The 23,257-nt window shown below is 39.7% G+C and overlaps 1 protein-coding gene across 1 annotated transcript in view; it reads right to left on the bottom strand.

Moving 5' to 3' along the window:
- Positions 1–23,257, bottom strand: part of LOC308146483 (anoctamin-4-like) — a gene marked incomplete at its 3' end in the record, with an annotated part of 38,331 nt that continues 15,074 nt past the window's right edge. Inside the window, exons 5-28 of the mRNA XM_080518347.1 lie at positions 22,205–22,365; positions 21,143–21,292; positions 20,034–20,134; positions 19,436–19,480; positions 19,186–19,317; positions 18,460–18,566; positions 17,535–17,590; positions 17,255–17,376; positions 16,014–16,148; positions 15,835–15,931; positions 14,944–15,004; positions 7,830–7,912; positions 7,234–7,374; positions 5,805–5,969; positions 4,639–4,675; positions 4,431–4,542; positions 3,509–3,566; positions 2,500–2,597; positions 2,126–2,268; positions 1,905–2,057; positions 1,011–1,158; positions 799–918; positions 582–687; positions 1–204 (exon numbers count right to left, since the gene is read on the bottom strand). Of these exons, the coding sequence (XP_080374473.1) occupies positions 1–204; positions 582–687; positions 799–918; positions 1,011–1,158; positions 1,905–2,057; positions 2,126–2,268; positions 2,500–2,597; positions 3,509–3,566; positions 4,431–4,542; positions 4,639–4,675; positions 5,805–5,969; positions 7,234–7,374; positions 7,830–7,912; positions 14,944–15,004; positions 15,835–15,931; positions 16,014–16,148; positions 17,255–17,376; positions 17,535–17,590; positions 18,460–18,566; positions 19,186–19,317; positions 19,436–19,480; positions 20,034–20,134; positions 21,143–21,292; positions 22,205–22,365 (2,735 nt within the window). The remainder of the gene's footprint in view (positions 205–581; positions 688–798; positions 919–1,010; positions 1,159–1,904; positions 2,058–2,125; positions 2,269–2,499; positions 2,598–3,508; positions 3,567–4,430; positions 4,543–4,638; positions 4,676–5,804; positions 5,970–7,233; positions 7,375–7,829; positions 7,913–14,943; positions 15,005–15,834; positions 15,932–16,013; positions 16,149–17,254; positions 17,377–17,534; positions 17,591–18,459; positions 18,567–19,185; positions 19,318–19,435; positions 19,481–20,033; positions 20,135–21,142; positions 21,293–22,204; positions 22,366–23,257) is intronic.

Below are 23,257 nucleotides of genomic sequence, written 5' to 3' on the forward strand. Positions count from 1 at the left end.
TCAGGGCCACTCCTTGTGATGGGCTCGCTCTGTCGTCTTCTTCCTCTTCTTCTTCTCGTTCTTCTCCTTCTGCAGCCTCTCCAGCTCCGCCTCGTACATCATCTCCTGGATCAGGTACTTCTCCCTGCGCATTCGGTCCCGCAGGTCTTTGGGCAGATCCGGGATCAGGTACGCGATCAGGGTCTTTATGGCGAAGACCATGTGCTGCGAAAACAAAAACAACAACGAAGAAAAACTAAATTAAAAGGGGTTCAGCCAATCACAGTCAAGGTAGGCTCCTCCCCCTTTTGACTCCTCCCACAATCCGGCAGCTCTGCTCTGGCACATGGCGCCACGAGAGGAAGTACTTCCTCCTCTTTCCCATAGATGGTCGTATGTGGGCGGAGCCAGTCCGGCTCACACAGACACAGCAGATTCTGAATGTAGCTCCTAGGATCCGAGATTCTATTTCTTTTTTTCTTCTTTTTCCCCCCTATTTTCTTTGTAAATTTTTTTCTCTTGATGATTTGATCCAATATTCCGCAGCTCATGACCCCTTGAAAGACTTTCCTTGTATCCGAATCCGTTCGCGAAACACCGACCTCGAACACGATGATGAACGCCAGGCGGGCCGCCAGGACGTGCCAGAACTGCAGGGTGTAGGCGTACGGCTGGGCGGAGTCCGGCGGCTCCCTGTAGTCCCGGTACCTGCGGGGGGGGGGGGGGGGGGGGGGGGGGGGGGCGGAGCAGAGCAAGACGCCATATTTGGCGAAGATTCGAGTCGAGATGAAGGACCGTCGTTTTTACGCCGACACCTACCGGCAGAACTGCACCGCGCCGCCCAGCAGCTCGGAGCCGTTGGTCCGCGGCTCCGACGTCTTCTCGAAATCCTCCACCCGGAACACCGAGAGGCTGGCGTTGACGTATCCCATCATGCACCTGGACGGACGGGGGACGGAGGCGGTGCCACGTTACACACGGCTTCAACCGGCAAAGCTGGGGAAAACGTTGCTGAAGTTGGGCGTTCTCACCCCTCCCCCGCTCGGCCCTGACCCGCACACGCCCCGTACTTGTAGGCGTAGACGAGGCGGGGGATGAAGTCGGAGGTGACGGCGATGACGAAGGCGTTGGTGATGACGGACAGGATGCCGATGCCCTCCAGGATGCCGTACCAGATCCCTGCCGCACGTTCGCCAGAACAAAGACACGGAGAGAATTCAACTTAAAGTTCTAGTGAAATGAAAATTCCACCTCCAAAACACTCTGTCGCTTCTAGGGACATTTTTTTATGCTAACTGGACGTTTTTTCCCCCGTTTTCATGAAGATGGACTATTTTCAAAAACTTGTGTTTCCCCTCCCAGTTTTCAAAAATGTATAATAATACAAAAGTTTTCCCGTCTTGCTTAAAAACGTTAATTGCTGGTTAGGACTTCCACTTTTTTAAGTGAAAGCTAAATTAATCTTTAAAAAAAAAATATTATTCTAAATGCATGTATTCCATGCATGAGGAACATATTATGGAAAATCCACTTTCTAAAGGTTCTCCAGCAGAACAAATCGTCTCCACATCTGGAACGACGCACCAGAGGTGTAGAAAGTCTGTCCTCTCTCTCTCTCTCTTTCAAAAAGTGTGTTGCTCCAAGCAGCCAATCAGAAATCAAACCCTATATGATGTCATCTGGGGTTTAGCCAATCACAACCAAGGTAGGCTCCTCCCCCCTTTGACTCCTCCCACAATCAGGCAGCTCTGCTCTGGCACATGGCGCCACGAGAGGAAGTACCTCCTCCATCTTCCCAACAGATGGGGGTGTGTGTGTGTGGGGGCGGAGCCAGTCCAGCTCACACAAGACACAGCAGTTTGTGAATGCAGCTCCTAAGGATCCCAATATTGAGTATAGTCCGTAGGACTGTGTTTGGACTCTACCGATGTCTTTGGCCTGCGACGGCAGCGGCCGCCGCCACTGCGTGACGAACTTGTAGGCGTCCAGTCGGATCTCGATGACGTTGTTGAGCAGCGCTAGCAGCGGCGCCAGCGGGAACGCCGCCACGAAGATGGTGGTGAAGCCGAACTGCAGAACTGAAACAGAGTTCATGAGTCTGTGACGTAGCGGCGGCGGCGGCGGCGGCGGCGGCGGCGGTACGTACTCATCTCCAGGTACTCGTCGAAGAGGCCGTACGCGTTCATGGGCTGCAGGTTGTAGTCTCGCTCCCACTGCGGGAAGCCGGCCTTGGCGTTCCGGCCGTGCTCCCGCCGCAGCTTCCGCCGGGTCCACCAGTTATGGATCAGCCTTCAAAGTAAAAGAAAAAAAAAAGTTTTTTTTTTTTTAAACCTAAAAAATTAAACCATTAAGGCTGGTGTCAAATCAAAATTTATCGTTGCTGCGTGGCGTTTTTTTCATGGCTGAAACTTTATGAAAACATGTTTTTGTTGGGTTTTTTTTGTTGGTTTTTTTTAGGGGGGGAGGGGGAGGGGGAGGGGGAGGGGGGGTTCTAGGTTCTAGAAAGCAGAAGGAACTGACGGGTATCCGAGTTCCATGAAGTTGTTCCACGTCTGTTTTAGCACCATGATGATCCCCATCTGCATGCAGAGGTCGATGAGGCAGCCGCTGGGATGGCACTGCGGCGACAGAGAGGGGGCGGGGTCACACAGAGAGGGGGCGGAGTTACACAGAGAGGAGGAGGGGTTACACAGAGAGGGAGGCAGGATTACACAGAGAGGTAGGCGGGGTCACACAGACAAGGGGGCGGGGTCACACAGAGAGGAGGCGGGGTTACACAGACAGGGGGCGGGGTCACACAGAGAGGAGGCGGGGTTACACAGGGAACCATCCAATAATAATCACCGCGATCGTATCATCATTAATATTCATTTGAAAGTCTCGACCTTCGGCCTCGTTTACGTCACGACAAGGTTTCAAGTGAAAATGCATCGTCTTTTGTGTTTTTATTTACGAAAAGTTTCATGTTTACATGGCAACGTTTTGAAAACGACGTCCATTTAAATGGTGGTTTTCATTTTTGGGCCACCAGGGGGCGTCAATGTACTATAAACATTAACTCCGACACTCCAGTGGACAGACGCCAAGTTGGATTGTCATTAAGGTGACTGTCAAAATAAAACCACCCGGTTGGATTGTTATTATGATGACTGTCAAAATAAAACTACAAAGTCCCAGGACAATATGGAAAAAGCGTTGTTATTGTGCGGCTACTGAGCATGTGCAGGAGGACTATTTACGACAGCCGTGGTGCGCATGGGCAGCAGCAGCGTTTCAAAAAGTGGCGCTTTCCCTGTTTCCATGGAGACGGAGTGAGCGTTTTCAAAAAGTTGTGTTTTCACCCTTTTCCGTGGAGACGGAGTCAGCAATTTAAAAAAGTTACATTATTTTCCATTTCAATGAGATGGTGCACTTTTAAAAAGTTGTTTTTTCCCCGTTTCCATGGAGACAGAGCCTTTTTAAATGGTCGACAGTCGTGGCGTGGAGGACCCATAATGCTTTGCTGTGATTGGCCGGCGGCGTCACTCACTTCTTCCAGTTTCCAGCGGTTGATGAGGCGTAGATAGGCTCCGGGTCGCCCCGTGAACCTGGCAGGAAACAGGAAGTGAAGTCACACCTGAAGAAAATCACGTTTTGAGGCTCGTCTTTGTGCTTCAGTCTCTCATTTGATGAGAATTTTTCATTTTGTGTGTCTTAAATCAGGGACTTTTTCAGTATCACTGCTACTTTGTTGATACTTTTCACACTTTGACTGCTAATTTTTTTGATACTTTTTTGTATCTTTACTGATTCTTTTCAACTGTTGCTGCAACTTTATTGGTACTTTTTCACTATTTCTGGTCATTTATTGATACATTTTCACCATCACTTCTATGTTATTGATATATTTCCCACTATTACTGCTACTTTATTGATACTTTTCACACTTTGACTGCTAATTTTTTTGATACTTTTTTGTATCTTTATTGATGATTTTCAACTGTTGCTGCAACGTTATTGGTACTTTTTCACTATTTCTGGTAATTTATTGATACTTTTCAACTATTAGTGCTACTTTATTGCTACTTTCAACTGTTGCTGCAACTTTATTGGTACTTCTTCAGTATTACAACTACTTTACTGACATTTTCTAACTATTACTTTTTTACACATAAATACTGTCCTCTCAAATACAATCATACAGACGATAGTGTTTATGATTTCTAAAAACAAAAAAGTAAAACCAACTACTGTTAGTTCTACTTCGTAGTCAGAACAGTGACTACAGGATTTCATTATATAAACATGATTCAACATTTAAAAAACACAGTAGTACACAATAATACATAGTTTTAGTTTTTAAATACAAAAAAACAAAACAAAATTAAACTGCAATGAAAAAAGCCTGAGTTGAGGGAGTGACTACCTCTGCCTCCCTGCAGGGGGCAGTGCTGAGCAGCTGAACGCCTCACCTGCCCAGGAAGAAGGCGATGTAGAAGGTGGAGCTGTTGAGGTTGACGAACTGGAAGAGGAACATCTTGAGGGTGAAGCTGTTCTCCCACTCCGACTCCGTCCTCGGCTGCTCTGTGGCGGCGCCGTGAGGCCAGAGAGGAAATTACACAACCATCAGACCATAAAGTAGAAACCGTCGCCAGAAAGACCCTCGACTCTGCAACTTACCGAGATTCGTCAGCAGGAGGGCGACTTTTTCATAGAGCTGGAACAAAAAGAACATAAGTTGACCAATTATTGCATTTTTATTATTAACGGAATGGAACCAGCGTGTGTCCAGAGCTTCTCTATATTGTTTTTTCTATTTCACGTCCAGTTTGCACATCTAATAAAACGCTTCTCAGTCGGGGATGAAAACACAGTTAAAAGTGTAAAAACACAGTAAAGCAGAAAAAAAAAAAAAAAGTGAAAAATGATTGCATTGGATTTATTGTGATCATTATAATGATGATTATTATGATTAATCATAATAATAAAGAAATCACAATAATAATAATCATTAAAAAATCATAATAATAAATTAAATCACAATAATAATTTAAAAAATCACAATAATAATAATAAAAAAATCACAATAATAATAATAATGATAAAAAATCACAATAATAATAATGATAAAAAATCACAATAATAATAACAAAAATCACAAAAAAAAAAAAATCACAATTATAATAATCATCAAAAATCACAATAATAAAAAAATCACAATAATAATAATCATAAAAAATCACAATAATAATACTAATAAAAAAATCACAATAATAATAATAAAAAAATCACAATAATAATAATGATAATAATATGTTTTGCTTCTCTCCCTTGAGTCCTAGATAAAGAAAAAAATATTTTTCGTATGCACTGAACTTGAAATTTCAAAATTTTCAGCTCTAGCTCATAAGAAACATGTTTTTAAAAAAAGTCATCATCATCATCATTATTATTATTTTCTTACTAGCTTCTGCTGTAAAATTCAAAATTTCAAGTTCAGTGCATATGATGAGTAAATAACCACGTTTCTTCTTTACGTAGTACTCGAGGCAGAGACGCAGCCCAACGCATGATGACACCTCCGCCATGCTCGCCGCCATACCATCCTGTGAATTAATGTTACACCGTATTAAACAAAAGGGATTTTTTTATTTGTATTTTTTTTAATTCATACCACTTAAGCTGTTTAGGTCTGAAGGAAAAAAAACAAAAACATCCACGATGATGTGTTTCCTGACACGTATTTAACTTTTGAGCCGGTTGAAGTTAGAGGGTTAGAGCGCCCCCTGCTGGGCGTTAGTGTATACTGTGTGTGTGTGTGTGTGTGTGTGTGTGTGTGGACTCACCACGTTGAGCAGCATGATGACGCAGAAGTTGATGCACACCGCCGTGCCGGTGGTGGCCACCTGAGAGTTGTTCCTGATCAGCGCCCAGCCGAAGGCGGCGAAGGTGCTGACGGTGATGACGCGGTAGATGACGATGCCGAACACGGCGGCGATCACCACCAAGATCTGTCACACCGGGACGTCGGAAAAAAAACTGTCACGTTAAAATAATAAGGAATAAAGAAAATTACCAAAAATATTTTCTCAAAATAAAAGTACCAAGTTGGATTGTGATTACCGTGACTGTCAAAATAAAACCACCAAGTTGGACTGTTATTACAGTGACTGTCAAAATAAACCAAGTTGGATTGTTATTACGGTGACTGTCAAAATAAACCAAGTTGGATTGTTAATATGGTGACTATCAAAATAAAACCACCAAGTTGGATTGTTATTACGGTGACTGTCAAAATAAACCAAGTTGGATTGTTATTACGGTGACTGTCAAAATAAACCAAGTTGGATTGTTAATATGGTGACTATCAAAATAAAACCACCAAGTTGGATTGTTATTACGGTGACTGTCAAAATAAACCAAGTTGGATTGTTATTACGGTGACTGTCAAAATAAACCAAGTTGGATTGTTATTACGGTGACTGTCAAAATAAACCAAGTTGGATTGTTAATATGGTGACTATCAAAATAAAACTACCAAGTTGGATTGTTAATACAGTGACTGTCAAAATAAAACCACCAAGTTGGATTGTTATTACAGTGACTGTCAAAATAAACCAAGTTGGATTGTTAATATGGTGACTATCAAAATAAAAGTACCAAGTTGGATTGTGATTACAGTGACTGTCAAAATAAAACCACCAAGTTGGACTGTTATTACAGTGACTGTCAAAATAAACCAAGTTGGATTGTGATTACAGTGACTGTTAAACTAAAATTACCAAGTTGGATTGTGATTACGGTGACTGTCAAAATAAAACCACCAAGTTGGATTGTTATTACAGTGACTGTCAAAATAAAACCACCAAGTTGGATTGTTATTACAGTGACTGTCAAAATAAACCAAGTTGGATTGTAAATATGGTGACTATCAAAATAAAACTACCAAGTTGGATTGTGATTACAGCGACTGTCAAAATAAAACCACCAAGTTGGATTGTTATTATGGTAACTGTCAAAATAAAAGCACCAAGTCCCAGCAGACTCTGGACTGGGCGTCACGACACTTTGTTCTGATTGGCTCTACTGAGCATGTGCAGAACTCCTGGTCACTCCCACCACGTTGAGCACGCTCAGTAGCGGCGTTTTCAAAAACGTGTGTTTTCCAGACGTCCGAAACGCAACAGAAGTTTTCCGTTTCCACTTAAAAACGTCGCGCAAAATGATTTTTTTTTCTCGGCGAGGCGGCACCAGGGGGCGCCGCACACGTCTCACCATGAAGAAGATTCCGGATGCAGAGACGACGAGGCGGCTGTATTTGTCGGTGAAGGCCTGGTACGGCTCGGGTTTTCCAGAAATGGGGTTCATCCTCTCCTTCTTGGAGTATTTGGCCTCGAACTGGGGGCGGATCTCGTCCTGGACACCAAGACGGACACACTTCGTCACAGCGCTAGGGACATTAACGCAACTTTTTGAAAGAGACCGGCACCGAGAAAGTAAACAAGTAAACAATGTTTACATTCGTTGTAGCACTTTTTCTCTCGGATGACATTTGGTTTTGTGAAAAATAAGGCATTTTCGTCGCGCATACTACTTTAAATTTAAAGGCTGTGGCACTATTTCACCTTGCAATACAGGTTTGCACCACCAGATGGCAGCAGAACGAATAAATAGGGATTAGTGATCAGTGATTCCCACTGCCACCACCAACGAAGAAGAAAAATCCCAGAGAATCAGGTGCTAGAGTGACTCACTGCTGCCACCTAAAGTCAACCTGAGGCATGACTTTGATTTTCACTTCTAGTGTGAAGAAGAAGATCGAGAACAAACTTTTTTTTCCCCCAACATGTTTTAAAATACACTTGTTCTACCTCCTCCTCCTCCCAGTCGATGAGGTCCCAGTCGTAGGCAAGGACGGCGCGGCGTCTCTTCCAGAACTCCAGGAACACCGTGGCTGAGGGGCATGAAAACATGAGAAGCATGAAAACATGAGAAGCATGAAAACGTGAGAAGCATGAAAGCATGAGGAGCATGAAAACATGAGAAGCATGAAAACATGAGATGCATGAAAACATGAGAAGCATTAAAACATGAGAAGCAAGAAAACATAAGAAGCAAGAAAACATAAGAAGCATGAAAACATGAGAGGCAAGAAAACATGAGAAGCACCAAAACATGAGAGGCAAGAAAACATGAGAAGCAAGAAAACACGAGAAGCAAGAAAACATGAGAAGCATGAAAACATGAGAGGCAAGAAAACATGAGAAGCACCAAAACATGAGAAGCACGAAAACATGAGAAGCATGAAAACATGAGAAGCAAGAAAACATGAGAAGCATGAAAACATGAGGAGCATGAAAACACGAGAAGCACCAAAACATGAGGAGCATGAAAACATGAGAAGCATGAAAACATGAGAAGCAAGAAAACATGAGAAGCATGAAAACATGAGAAGCAAGAAAACACGAGAAGCAAGAAAACATGAGAAGCATGAAAACATGAGAGGCAAGAAAACATGAGAAGCACCAAAACATGAGAGGCAAGAAAACATGAGAAGCAAAAAAACACGAGAAGCAAGAAAACATGAGAAGCATGAAAACATGAGAAGCATGAAAACATGAGAAGCAAGAAAACATGAGAAGCATGAAAACATGAGAAGCATGAAAACATGAGAAGCAAGAAAACATGAGAAGCACGAAAACATGAGAAGCAAGAAAACATGAGAAGCAAGAAAACATGAGAAGCATGAAAACACGAGAAGCAAGAAAACGTGAGAAGCACGAAAACATGAGAAGCATGAAAACATGAGAAGCAAGAAAACATGAGAAGCAAGAAAACATGAGAAGCATGAAAACATGAGGAGCATGAAAACATGAGAAGCACAAAAAAACATTTGCAACTTAAATATGAGCACCAAAACATGAGAAGCATGAAAACATGAGAAGCATGAAAACACGAGAAGCACCAAAACATGAGAAGCATGAAAACATGAGAAGCATGAAAACACGAGAAGCACCAAAACATGAGGAGCATGAAAACATGAGAAGCACAAAAACATGAGAAGCACGAAAACATGAGAAGCATGAAAACATGAGAAGCAAGAAAACATGAGAAGCATGAAAACATGAGAAGCAAGAAAACATGAGAAGCAAGAAAACATGAGAAGCATGAAAACATGAGGAGCATGAAAACACGAGAAGCACCAAAACATGAGAAGCAAGAAAACATGAGAAGCATGAAAACATGAGGAGCATGAAAACATGAGAAGCACAAAAAAACATTTGCAACTTAAATATGAGCACCAAAACATGAGAAGCATGAAAACATGAGAAACAACAAAACATGAGAAGCACAAAAACATGAGAAGCATGAAATCATGAGAAGCATGAAAACATGAGAAACAACAAAACATGAGAAGCACAAAAACATGAGAAGCATGAAAACATGAGAAGCACAAAAACATGAGAAGCACGAAAACATGAGGAGCATGAAAACATGAGAAGCATGAAAACATGAGAAGCATGAAAACATGAGAAGCACCAAAACATGAGAAGCATGAAAACATGAGGAGCATGAAAACATATATATATATATATATAGATAGATAGATAGATGGATAGATAGATATAGATATATATACACACACACACACATATACATATATACATATACATGTATACACACACATACATATATATACATACATACATACATACATACATACATACATACATACATACATACATACATACATACATACACACACACACACACACACACACACACACACACACACACACACACACACACACACACATACATACATACACACACACACACACACACACACACATATATATATATACATATATTTTTCTTTCCCCCGGTTGCAGTTGTGGTAAACAGCTGCAGTTGCAGTCCAGTGGAGGCTCGTGGACAAAGTCCTCCAGATTAGTAACTTATCTCACAAACAGAGTGAAACCTGCTCCTGGACCGTTCCTACTATAAATCCCCGACGGAGCCGCAGCACCGCAGCACCGCAGCACCGCAGCACCGCAGCTCCGTCCGTCACACCGTCCGCGTTCTGATGGTTCTGGACGTGGTGGATTAGGCTCCGCCCACCAAGAGGAGCCGCAGGGGAGCGAAGCTCTGGAGCCTTAATGAGGGGATTGAGTGGCGCTGAAGGGAGAAACACTGATTTGGCCCGGAGCTCCGGAAGCCCACCGGAAGGTCGGGACATTCACACGCGTCCACGAGGTAAAAAAAACGGCGTGTGAGCCTGTTTTTTTGGTTTTTTTTTTTTAATTGTTTTTGTCGGTTGAAGTCCAGCGGCGCTCTGGCTCGTGGGCTCAGCTGTGAAAACATTGTAGATCTGCAGTATCGACGTTTCACGTGAGTTTTCAGTTTTCAAACCGACTTTTTACTGTGTTGCTGTTTGAAGAGTTGGAAGTTTCTATGACTTAAAAAAAAAGTTACAAATCAGTGAACTTATCAGTTTAAAGGGTTGATTGTTGTTTGTTTGTGGATAAGATAAGCCAGACGGCGACTCAGCAACTTTCAGACGTTCAACTCTTGTTGTCTTGCTTTTCGACGTCACTTTCCAAAACAACCCCACTTATTCCATTTAAGTCGAAGCTCCGCCTCCTGACCACGAACTACTATTCCAACGCGAAACGCACGCACACGGAGGAAACCCCGCCTCCAAACAATGATAAGTAAGAGAGAGAGATCAGTTTACCGTCTGTTTATACTGTCAAACTCACAACGTCTTGTAACGTCACGCTTTAAAACATCAGGAATGTTCTTGTCTTTGGTTGCGGCAACAATGTTGCTTTTGTTCATAACTGCTCCTCTGTGGGGAAGTCAGCTGCTCTGTGATTGGTCAGATGACGCAAGCTCCGCCCTCTTTCCCTGAAGGGAAACTCTGGGTTTCTGGGGGGGAAAAAACACTCGACGCCGCCTGGAGGCGATGAAAAGCGGAACTTTTGGAAGCAAAAAAACCAAACAAACAAAAAAAAAAGGGTGCGGAGATAATTTTTCAAAATGTTACAAAACTTTTTCTGAAACAAACAAACAAAAAGTTTTAAAAAATGCAGAAAGTGAAGAGAATTAAAGCATTTTATCTCCTCAGTGGTAAAAAAAAAATAGCAAAACAGAGGGAAGATTTATTATTTATTTATTATTACATATTATTATTATTTATAGTTTATTATTACATATTTCAGCATTATTATATTATGAGTAGAACATTTTTATTAAATATTGCAGTGTTATTATATGAGTAGAAAGTTTAATATTACATATTATTATTTAAAGTTTATTATGACATATTTCAGTGTTATTACATAATGAGTAGAAAGTTTATTATTATTATTTAAAGTTTATTATGACATATTTCAGTGTTATTACATAATGAGTAGAAAGTTTATTATTATTATTATTTAAAGTTTATTATGACATATTTCAGTGTTATTACATAATGAGTAGAAAGTTTATTATTATTATTTAAAGTTTACTTTGACATATTTCAGTGTTATTACATAATGCGCCTCCAGGCTGTTTCGCGTCTTCATATATGGAGTCACGTCATCGGTGACGCGGTCAGAAGCTCCGCCCCCTCCACAGTGTTGACACTTTGACGTGTAAACCAACGTGACACTAAAGCACACACACACACACACACACACACACACACACACACACACACACACACACACACACACATACACACACACACACACACACACACACACACACACACACACACACACACACACAGTTCAGTAAAGTAAGCGTGTGTTTGTGTTGGCGTTCCAGAGACCCCGGGGTCGTCATGGATCTGATCGGAGGCCGGAACCTGACGACCGGCTCCCCGGATCCTGGAGTCACTTACTGGGAATCCACGGCGAGGATCTCCACTGCCGGTAACTTTCTACTCATATAACAACTCTGCAATATTTAATAATACACTTTCTAATCATTATGGAATAACACTGAAATATGTAATAATAAAATGTCTAATCATTATGTAACAACACTGAAATATTTAATAATAAACTTTCGACTCATTGTGTAATAACATTGAAATATGTAGTAATAAACATTCTACTCATTTTGTAATAATGCTGAAATATGTAATAATAAACTTTCTACTCATATAATAACTCTGCAATATTTAATAATAAACTTTCTAATCATTATGGAATAACATTGAAATATGTAATAATAAAATTTCTAATCATTATGTAATAACACTGAAATATTTAATAATAAACTTTCGACTCATTGTGTAATAACATTGAAATATGTAGTAATAAACATTCTACTCATTTTGTAATAATGCTGAAATATGTAATAATAAACTTTCTACTCATATAATAACTCTGCAATATTTAATAATAAACTTTCTAATCATTATGGAATAACATTGAAATATGTAATAATAAAATTTCTAATCATTATGTAATAACACTGAAATATTTAATAATAAACTTTCGACTCATTGTGTAATAACATTGAAATATGTAGTAATAAACATTCTACTCATTTTGTAATAATGCTGAAATATGTAATAATAAACTTTCTACTCATTATGTAATAACATTGAAATATGTGGTAATAAACTTTCTACTCATTATGTAAAAACACTAAAATATATAATAATAAATGTTAAATAATAATATGTAATAATAAACTTTCTACTCATTATGTATTAACACTCACGTATTTAATAATAAACGTTAATAATATGTAATAATAAACTTTCTACTCATTATGTAATAACACTCACGTATTTAATAATAAACGTTAATAATATGTAATAATAAACTTTCTACTCATTATGTAATAACACTCACGTATTTAATAATAAACGTTAATAATATGTAATAATAAACTTTCTACTCATTATGTAATAACACTCACGTATTTAATAATAAACGTTAATAATATGTAATAATAAACTTTCTACTCATTATGTAATAACACCGTTTTATCGTTTCATTCAGAAGGAGAATTTCAATAGAAGCACAAAAATGAACTGCTTGTATAGCCGGTGCATATTTATATATAAATATATAAAGTAGAGACTTCTTTACTTTTAATCTCAATATTTGAACTTGATTATCTGCTTTTTGTTCTGAAAACCGGCTCGTTGCTTGTTTGTATTTGTGGAAAAAGTAAACAAGGCGGAGGAAGGTTCACTTTACGGACTCCAACTGAAAATACCAGTATTTCTGCACTACATTCAGAACATGTACTCCTGTTATATTGTACATTATACTTCTTTCATTGCCCTTTTCTTATTACTCAAAATATCTATGTCGCTATAGATAAATCGTATTAATTTATATTATCTTACACTCGTTTCTAGTATTTCTACTTCAGCAGAAAAAGCACTTTTGTCGCCTCCGTCCTGAACTTCAACGTTGGATATTTTTTTTAAAAAGGAAGAAAAAAGTTTCTATCAGGTTTATAACCGAAGCCTTCCTGATTAAATTCAACAATTTAAGTTGATAAAAAGCAAATATAATTTCGGAGGACTGTTTATTTTTGAGTAAAGTGAGAACTAATATACAATATAATTGTTTCTCAGTGACTTAAATGAAGTTTAATGTGTAAAAGATCAGTAAAATACAGAATAATTCAGGTTTTACTGTTCAGACAAGAGAAGGAAATATTACTACTTATTTTATGTTACGTGCTTTCGACGTTTTTCCATTTGTTGTTGTATATTGCACATCATCTTGTTTATTTAACTGAATTAAAGTTATTAATTAACTTAAAATAATTGTTTTAAACAAAACATTTATTCATTCCTTCATTCAGATTTGCCAGATTGTTTGCAATACACGTATTTGACCACCGGGGGCGCACTTGAGTCTGGTTTTTTTCTGTGTTGCGAATCAAACGTCTTGCTGTGTTTTTCCATTCCGGTGATCAACGTTAATCAAAGTGATCAAAGCGATCAAAGCTTTCATGCCCGAAAAGACGTAAATAATTAAAAATCCACTGAATTTTGTGATTTTATTGCTGAAGTCGCAGTTCTTTTATTCACATTTCTACGTTTGTGACGTGCAGTAAAAAGGAAGCGTTCATTAATCGTCCCCATCAAACATTAATACGTGTGCAACGTATCGCGTTTCCACAGCATAGAAGACATTGTCTGAATTATTAACGGCGGTTCTCTCTCTCTTTTATTTATTTATTTATTTTTAAATGTTAACCCTTTGATCTCCTCGTCCTTCATCTCCCCCGACAGTTAAAGACACCATCGTGGTTCTGGGCATCCTGACCTTCGTCCTCCAGCTGTGTCTCATCCTCTTCCTCGCGCTGAAGTGTTGGAGACTCGACAGCAGGGTGCGACGAGCGAAGGCCCCCCGCGGTGAGCGCCGAACGCCGCGGGACGTCGCGCAAACCGGCGTCCAAAAACCTCAAACGAATTCCACGTTTCATTTGTCCACAACTGATTCTACAATTCTTCTTCCGCACAGAAGAAGACAGACGTCCCGTCTGGACGGCGCCGGACAGATTCAGCGCGGTGAGAATAGACGACGACGACGGCGACTTCCTGTATCCGCCGCCGTCCGTACACTGGGACCTGGTCCAGAGCGGCTGACCGGAGATAGCTTCGTATTTTTTTTTTTTTTTGGAAATTGTTCAATAGTGTTTTAAAATGACAAAGAAGTTCCTGAATGTGTCTAATAAAAACGCAATGATTTTAACGTAGTTGACTCGCAATTAAAAATAAAGAATATATTGGAATTCGTTTGACTACTTCATGGGAAAAAAAAGGTTAATTTCGAAATTTTTATAGCATTTTTTTATAGCTATGTGATGCAAGGCGATGGCAGTTTTGGGGTTCGGCGTCTTGCCCAAGGACACTTCGGTATGTAAGCAGGCAGTGATTGGGAATCGAACCTGCAACTGACTGGGAGACGACCATTTCTGCGAGGACAGACAGCGAGGACGGTGGGACAGACTCACCCCAGACAGCCATGAAGACGGCGAAGAAGACCGTCGCCCCGTTGTCAAAGAGATGCGTCACCTGGAGGGGCGAGAGAGGACATCGGTGTTTCCACAAGGGAGGGGGCGTACCTTACCATAGATGTAAGGAAGGGGGCGTACCATACCATGGATACAAGGGAGGGGGCATACCTTACCATAGGTCTACGGGAGGGGGTGTACCTTAGAATAGATACAAGGGAAGGGGCGTACCTCGGCATAGATACAAGGGTGGGGGCGTACCTTACGATAGATGTAAGGGAGGTGGCGTACCTTGCCATAGATACAAGGGAGGGGGCGTACCTTACCATAGTTGTAAGGGAGGGGGCGTACCTTACCATAGCTACAAGGAAGGGGGCGTACTTTGGCATAGGTGGAAGGGAGGGGGAGTACCTTAGCGTAGATGTAAGGAAGGGGGCGTACCATACCATGGATACAAGGGAGGGGGCGTAGCTTACCATAGATACAAGGGAGGGGGTGTACCTTACCATGGATTCAAGGGAGGGGGCGTACCTTACCATAGATACAAGATATGGGGTATACCTTGGCATAAATGTAAGGGAGGGGGCGTACCTTACCGTAGATACAAGATAGGGGGCATACCTTGGCATAGATACAAGGGAGGGGGCGTACCTTACCATAGCTACAAGGGAGGGGGCGTACCTCGGCATAGGTCCAAGGGAGGGGGCATACCTTACCATAGCTACAAGGGAGGGGGCGTTCTTTGCCATAGATACAAGATAGGGGGCATACCTTGGCATAAATACAAGGGAGGGGGTGTACCTTACCATAGATGCAAGATAGGGGGCATACCTTGGCATAGATACAAGGGAGGGGGCGTACCTTACCATAGGTGTAAGGCAGGGGGCGTACCTTGGCATAGATGCAGCTGTCGGACAGCTTCAGGTAGGGGCAGTACTGGTCACAGATGGGACACATGATGGTATCGGTGGCCTGGCAGATTTCTTTGCTGGAAGGAAAACAAGGATTCGCAAAATAAAACCAAACAGACTGTCAGGATGTGAAATACGTAGGGGGGGGGGTTACCTTACCTGACCTGGCAGTGCTCCAGGGTGAAGATGCCGTACAGGAAGACCAGCAGGCCCACCAGGGCCGCGGGGAACAGCATCCCCGTGTACCAGCCCAGCCAGGCGAAGTACAGGCCGATCTTCTCCCCGAAGTACCTCCTGAAAAACAGCGGACGCACGAAGACACGAATCTGAGCCTTCAAACAGTTTATCTCACCTCAACTAGCATCACTAGAACCAGGTACAACACCAAACATGTCAATGTTTTATACCTTTCACTGCTTTGAATTGTAAAGTTACATCCAGGGTGGAAAAAAAATAGACGTTTTATGTAAATTAAAAGAGCGAAAGGAAAGTCCTGAACTGCTTTTGAATCATTAGTGGAGTCGATTTTGACTCGATTGTTGAGTTTCTCTCTTAAAAGCACAAAGAATTGACTGTGTTGTATTTGGCGCCGTGTAAATAAAGTTGAATTGAACTGAATTAACAAAAGTGATAGGACACTTTTGTTACACAAAAAAAAGTATGTCGAAAAGTACAGATAGTTTTGGCTGTTGGAATGGCTACATACTAAAATAATAGTAATAATAATAATAATATTATTAATTATAATTTTTTAAAATAAAAATTATAATAATAAAAAAGTACATCAAAAAGTGCAGACACTTTTGGAGGTTAGAATGGCTACATGCTAAAATAATAATAATAATAATAATAATAATAATAATAATAATATTCTTAATTATATAAATTATTATAAAAATTATCTTTAATAATTATTATAAATATTCTTAATTATAAAAATTATAAAAATTCTATTTAAACATTATTGTAAATATTCTTAATTATAAAAATTATTATAAAAATTATTTTAAAACATTATTATAAATATTCTTCTTAAAAATTATTATAAAAATTATCATCATAATTATTTTAAAAAAATTATTATAAAAATTATTTTAAAAAATTATTATAAAAATTATTTTTTTAAATTATTAGATTATTTTTTTTTAATTATTATAAAAATTATGATCATATTTAAAAAAATAGATGTGTCCAAATTAAAGGAGGCCCTAGGACTTAAACTGGCGTCTTTATTCACTAATTAGAATCACGATGTCGCCACACGTGTCTATGAAGTCGCGCGGCGCCGGTCTAAATCTGTGAAGGAATCAAATCAAGCTAAAAGCGTTCAAAACGTCTGCACACACAAGAAAGCTTTTCCACCCATCGTTTTAAAATGTCAGTAGCTTGTGAGTCGATACCTGATGAGGTCCAGAGGCTGGTACTTGTACCAGACCCCCCACCAGGCCCAGCACTCGTACAGGAGGTGGCGCTGGTTCTCCGCCCCGTGGGTCCTGATGGAGTTCTTACTGTGGTAGCTGCCCTGTGGGAGCGCACACACACACACACACACACACACACACACACACACACACACACACACACACACACACACACACACACACACACACACACAGGTCTTTAGAAAGGATTGCAGGCGGCACACGTCAGTGAAAAAAGAGGAAATCAGCCATAAATCACCTCGTGAAGAGGAAACGCCGCCTCGTAGGAATTATTGCTCAGGAGACGATTCAGGCCTGGAATCAAGGCAGAAGGATTCTTTATTCATAAAGCTGCGAGGAGACGCTTCCTTTTTAGCAAAACCGCCGTCGGCGAAAAAGCAGACGACACATCAGACCTGCAGAAATCTGCATGTCGGTCCGGATGTGAAGCTCCGGCTGCTAGAAAGACAAGTTTGACTGGAAATATGTTCAATTTGATTTAAAAACAACGACGGCGTGCGATTCGTTCTCGTAAAAAGGGGATCAAATACGAGCTGAGATTAAAATACAGCTTATAAATAAATCTCAGTGCAAAATGTGGGATGAAACTAATATCAGATAGTCACAGAAGATTTAAACCAACAGTTCGTCTCTCATGTTTTTGTCTTTTTGGGAGAAGATAAAAAAAATTGTTTTTCTTTAATAGAATAAATTAAAACAATTTTAAGATCTTTTTAACATGAATTTATTTACTTATTCAATCAGCCGTTAAACGAATTGTAAATTAACACATTTAAAACAAAATAGAGGTGATATTGCAACTTTTAAGTCTATAAATCAAAAACCACTTTTATTATTGTGGTATTTATTATTGTATTATTGTACATTTTCAACCTGGTTTGGTTTGATAAAAGACGATCTCGGATCCTCACTAAGCGACTTATCTGCCCTTTTTGTTACAAACCAAACTACGTCTAAGTGTATAAATTAAGTCGTCACAGTTTTCGATAAAAAACTTTAAATATCCGATAAAACACATTTCAGGCTTTTCAACATGGAAACGACTCAAAACCGACTTTTCCTTTGAACATCCTTGTTAAAACTTCTCCTCCCCCCTCTTGACCTAATGTTTTGACGTCTTCAGGCTTTTATTGTGACACAGTCCAGGAAGTGGAAACCCTCACCCATCTTGTTCTTGCCCTCCTCGTACTTCACCCGCTGCAGGATGTGATGGACGATGCGACTCCTGGTGGCGTTGTTGAAAAACGTGTCTTTCTTGTGGATGATGAAACTGCGAAAAGGTTGGAGGGTGAAATTAGGATTAAAGCAGGGGTGTCCAACATGTGGCCCGGGGGCCAGAACCGGGTCGCCAGAGGATCTAATCCGGCCCACCATGTGATTTTTTATTTTTTTTTTTAAGTATAAATATGAAAACTGACAGATGTTGATCTAAAAACACTTAGATTGTCAAAAATGACATTCAAAACCGCCCTTGGTCAGAATTTGACTCCTGACAATGTGGAGGTCACATGACGCAACGCCTTTCACAATAAAACAACGAGTCCAATTTTAGACATGTAAAGTCAAAAAAATGTCCTGAATAAAAATAGGATATCCAGATACAGGTGACTGAGGGTTTTTTTTTTGCATATATAATATCTGATTTCCTTTAATATGCATATTTCAGAATAGACAAATGGCAAATTCTTGCAGATACAAAAGGATCAAAGGAAGGAAAGACTTTGATCTTTGTCCATATCTGCAGTTTAATGTTATGTTTGACTTGTTGGGCCTCCAGAGGTCAGATCAGGTTGATGTGGCCCCTCAACTGAAATGAGTTTGACACCCCTGGATTAAACCATCTGGGGGGGGTGGGTTAAGGGGTGGAGGGGGGTAACAGGAAGACGTACTGGTGGATCCGGGATCGACTGAAGGGGGCGGTGAAGCTCTCGTTCTCCTCCAGGTCGGGCAACGTGTCGCTGTCCAGCTTCATGGGCTTGCGGGGAAGAAAACCCCGGAACTTGTTGATGCGCTTTTCCATCCTGCCATTAAAAAAAACAACAACAAAAACAACAATAAAACGGATGTTTTATCAATCCCAAGTATTCAGCTGCACGTCTTAAATGAGTTCCGGGGATTAGAAGCTCTCCGAACACGTACCTGCTCATGAACTTGTGCCTTCTGTGCATATAAAAGATTTTCCTCCTGGAAGATTTCAAAATAAAAGGTATTCAGTGGCTGCTGCGGGACATTCTTCTGCTTAAGTTGTTCACATGGCTTCTAATCAAACAGTTACTGGGACGAGTTTATTGTAATAAATACATGTGGAAATGTTTGTTTTTTTAAAATCGTGGTCCAGCTTTTATTTTGTTATAATGGAGGCATTTCCTCCGCTGGATCCCCATGACTCTTATTTGAAAACTTTACTATAAACTGGATTGATAATCGTTCACGATGGCTTTTGGAAGTAACTAACCTTTAGCTACTTGACCATTACAAACACAAATATTTATTATTATTATTATTATTGCTATATTATTATTAATGCTATTGAGCCTAATGTTAAAAAAAGTGTTTTTTTCTTTCTTCTTCCCCTTTCTATGTGAAAATGTGAAATTTTTTGGTGAATTAACTGTGCTTAATTGCACTTTTCATTCGTTCTTTCTTACATTGTTCAAGATTCTATGATACTGAACATGTCACCCCCCCCCCCCCCTCCCCCCCCACCCCCAACCCCCCCCCCCCCCCCCCCCCCCACCTGAACGGCATGCGGATGTTCATGAGCTCGGCGTAGCGGCAGAGGACGTCCCACGGCGCGTGGACCTTCAGGAAGATCACGTCGCTGTTGGTGGACGACGCCTGTCAGGAAGCAGACGACACACTGGACCAATAAATAAATAAATAAATACATAAATACATACATAAATGCACCATTAAATAATTAATTAAATGTGTCATTAAACTATTAAAATTTGAATTAAATATCTAGATGTGTCATTAATTAAAAAGCAAATACATTTTATGTAAAAGACCTTTCATTGCCTAAATGTGCCAAAATTAAATAAATGATGAACCATTCAATAATTAAATTTGTCATTAATTACTTAAAATTGGCATCAAATATATAAATATATCATCAATTAAAATACCACTTAATTTTATGTAAAAGACACAATTATTTCACTATTTAATTATTTAATTGCTTAAATGTGCCAAAATTAAATAAATGATACACAATTAAATAATTAAATGTGTCATTAATTATTTAAAACTGTCATTAAATATATAAATGTGTAATTAATTAATTAAAATTGACATTAAATATATAAATATAGCATTAATTAAAATACCAATTGATTTTATGTAAAAGACATATATAATTATTTCACTATTATTTAATTGCCTTAAATATGCCAAAATTAAATAAATGAATAAATAAATAATACATAATTAAATTTGTCATTTATTACTTAAAACTGTCATTAAATATATACACGTGTCACTAATTAATTAAAATCTAAATAAATTTCATGGAAAAAAAAACACATGAATCATTTCACTATTTAATTATCGTGCTCCGGTGTTGCGCTGCTTCATGAATTAATTTCATCCGTCAAACTCATCAAACTTTGCCTCCTCCCACAATCAGGCAGCTCTGCTCTGGCACATGGCGCCACAAGAGGAAGTACTTCCTCCTCTTCCCCATAGATGGGCGTGTGTGTGGGGGGCGGAGCCAGTCCAGCTCACACAGACACAGCAGATTCTGAATGTAGCTCCTATGATCTGATATTCAAATGGCGGGAAAATCAACTTTGAATACGAGGTTGGTGGAGCGACGGGACCCGAGACGTGATAAGACCAACCCACCTCCTTCTCCATGTGCAGCCCCTCCGCCCGGACGTTCCTCTCGAACACCTCCCTCTTCTCCGCCTGGGCGCTGGACTTCCTGTAAACCAGGATGTAGTCGATGCGACTCTTGCCGTCGCTGAAGCAGAGGCCGCTGGACTTACTCCTCGCCTGAGTGGGCGGAGGAGGAGGAGGAGGAGGAGGAGGAGGAGGAGGAGGAGGAGGACGGTCATATTCTTAAAGAAGTCTAAGAAAAACATGCATGAAAAAGGTCGTATGGGCTTTTTTGGTTGTTTTTGCACCACAAACCGTCAATAAAATCGGATTTATGTTGATTTCGGAGCAATTTTTGGTGTCAATTATTGTAAAATTACAATAATTTAAAGGCTAAGGAACTATTTTACTCGTCCAGCCCACCAAAGATCAAATTAAGCTGTATAGACTCTGTTCCACCTCCCTTATCTATAATCTTCAGTCTTGTGATACATGTTCGCACCACTAGATGGTGTATTGAGGCAGCAGAAAGATCGTCGCCCTCTGTTCCTCCTCCAGTCCAATTTTTCTATTTAACTCATGTACAATAATTATTTTGTTGTTACAGAACAATGCTTGCACGGAACGTCGCTGAAACAGAAACGTCCATCTGTTTATGGAGTAAAACTGTGGAACTCTTTAAGTGTGGAATTTAAGTTTAAATGTTTACAAATTTAAGAAAATGTACAAACAGAAAAACAGGTTGGGGGAGGGGGGGTTTAATTGGTTTGATTTTGTTGAAAGTTGCTAATAGGAACAGAAAACACAAGATTAATCTTCTCTCTGTTCCCTTTTGTTCATGTATGGATGACAGATTACTGTATATGTGTGTATATATGCACGTATATATGTATATATATATATAGTGAAATGGCATGAAATAGCATGAACAAATAAATAAATGAATACATTTTCTTCACACAACTCGTGCAGAAGCCTAAAAGCAAAGCGCCCCTGCAGCGACCCTGCAGCGCCCCTGCAGCGCCCCTGCAGCGCCCCTGCAGCGCCCCTGCAGCGCCCCTGCAGCGCCCCTGCAGCGCCAGCACCGACCTCTGGGAGGCGCGCGTCGGACTTGGTGTTGTCGTCGAGGACGCTGCTGTCGGTTCCCGGGTTCTGCAGGGTGGAGTCGTCGTCGTCGTCGTCGTCTCTCGACGGGCTGCTGACGCCGTCGGTCCTCAGCCGCTCCAGCAGCACGTTGACGTCCTTCACCGCTGGACGCCAAAACGGAGAAAGTCAACGAACGTGGACGCGTCAGTCAAGCAAATGGAATTTTAGCAACATCCTGTGGCTGTTTACAACGTCCCAAGTGAAAACGCATTGTCGTCTTCTTTTCATTTCAAATTTGCCGTTTACAACTGCAGTTTTCATGTTTAGCCACCAGGGGGAGCTGTTGGTTGTTTTTGTTTCTGTGTTTTCAATAGAAAGCGTTGCGTAAACAGAGAATTAGGTTTTCTTTTCTAATGTTTGACAGAAAATAATATTATTATTAGTAGTAGTAGAATTTGTTAGACGTACTTACAGTGAGGCTTATCTTATTGTTTTAATCACACTGAGTGAAATATTTACTTAAATGTGCCTTTCAGCAAAATGAAACAATTCATTTATTTATTTATATTTTTTATTTATTTATATTTATTTTTGGTTTATTTATTTATTTATATATATTTATGTATTTATATTAATTTGATGTTTACTTGCTTACTTATTTATTATATATATTTATTTTATTTTATTTTTTTTATTTATATTAATTGGATGTATTTATTTTTCTATTTATTTTATGTTTGTTTGCTTGTTTATTTTTTCGTCCTTATTTGATGTTTATTTATTTATTTATTTCTGGAAAGAAGAAGAAAATGAAACAAGAAAAAAGATAAACAAACAATGAATGGGGGGGGGATTGGTGGAAATAAGTCTGACTTATTTAATTCTACCCTTTCACATCTTTATCGTTACAAATCACGCAAAAGGATTTATTTTGTATTTATTTTTGGTTTACTCATTTATTTATTTATATTTATGTATTTATGTTAATTTTATGTTTACTTGCTTACTTATTTATTCTATTTATTTGATATATTTTTTATTTATATTAATTTGATG

Source organism: Blennius ocellaris, assembly GCF_963422515.1.
Source record: "Blennius ocellaris genome assembly, chromosome: 22".
In the NCBI taxonomy this organism is placed as follows: Eukaryota; Metazoa; Chordata; class Actinopteri; order Blenniiformes; family Blenniidae; genus Blennius; species Blennius ocellaris.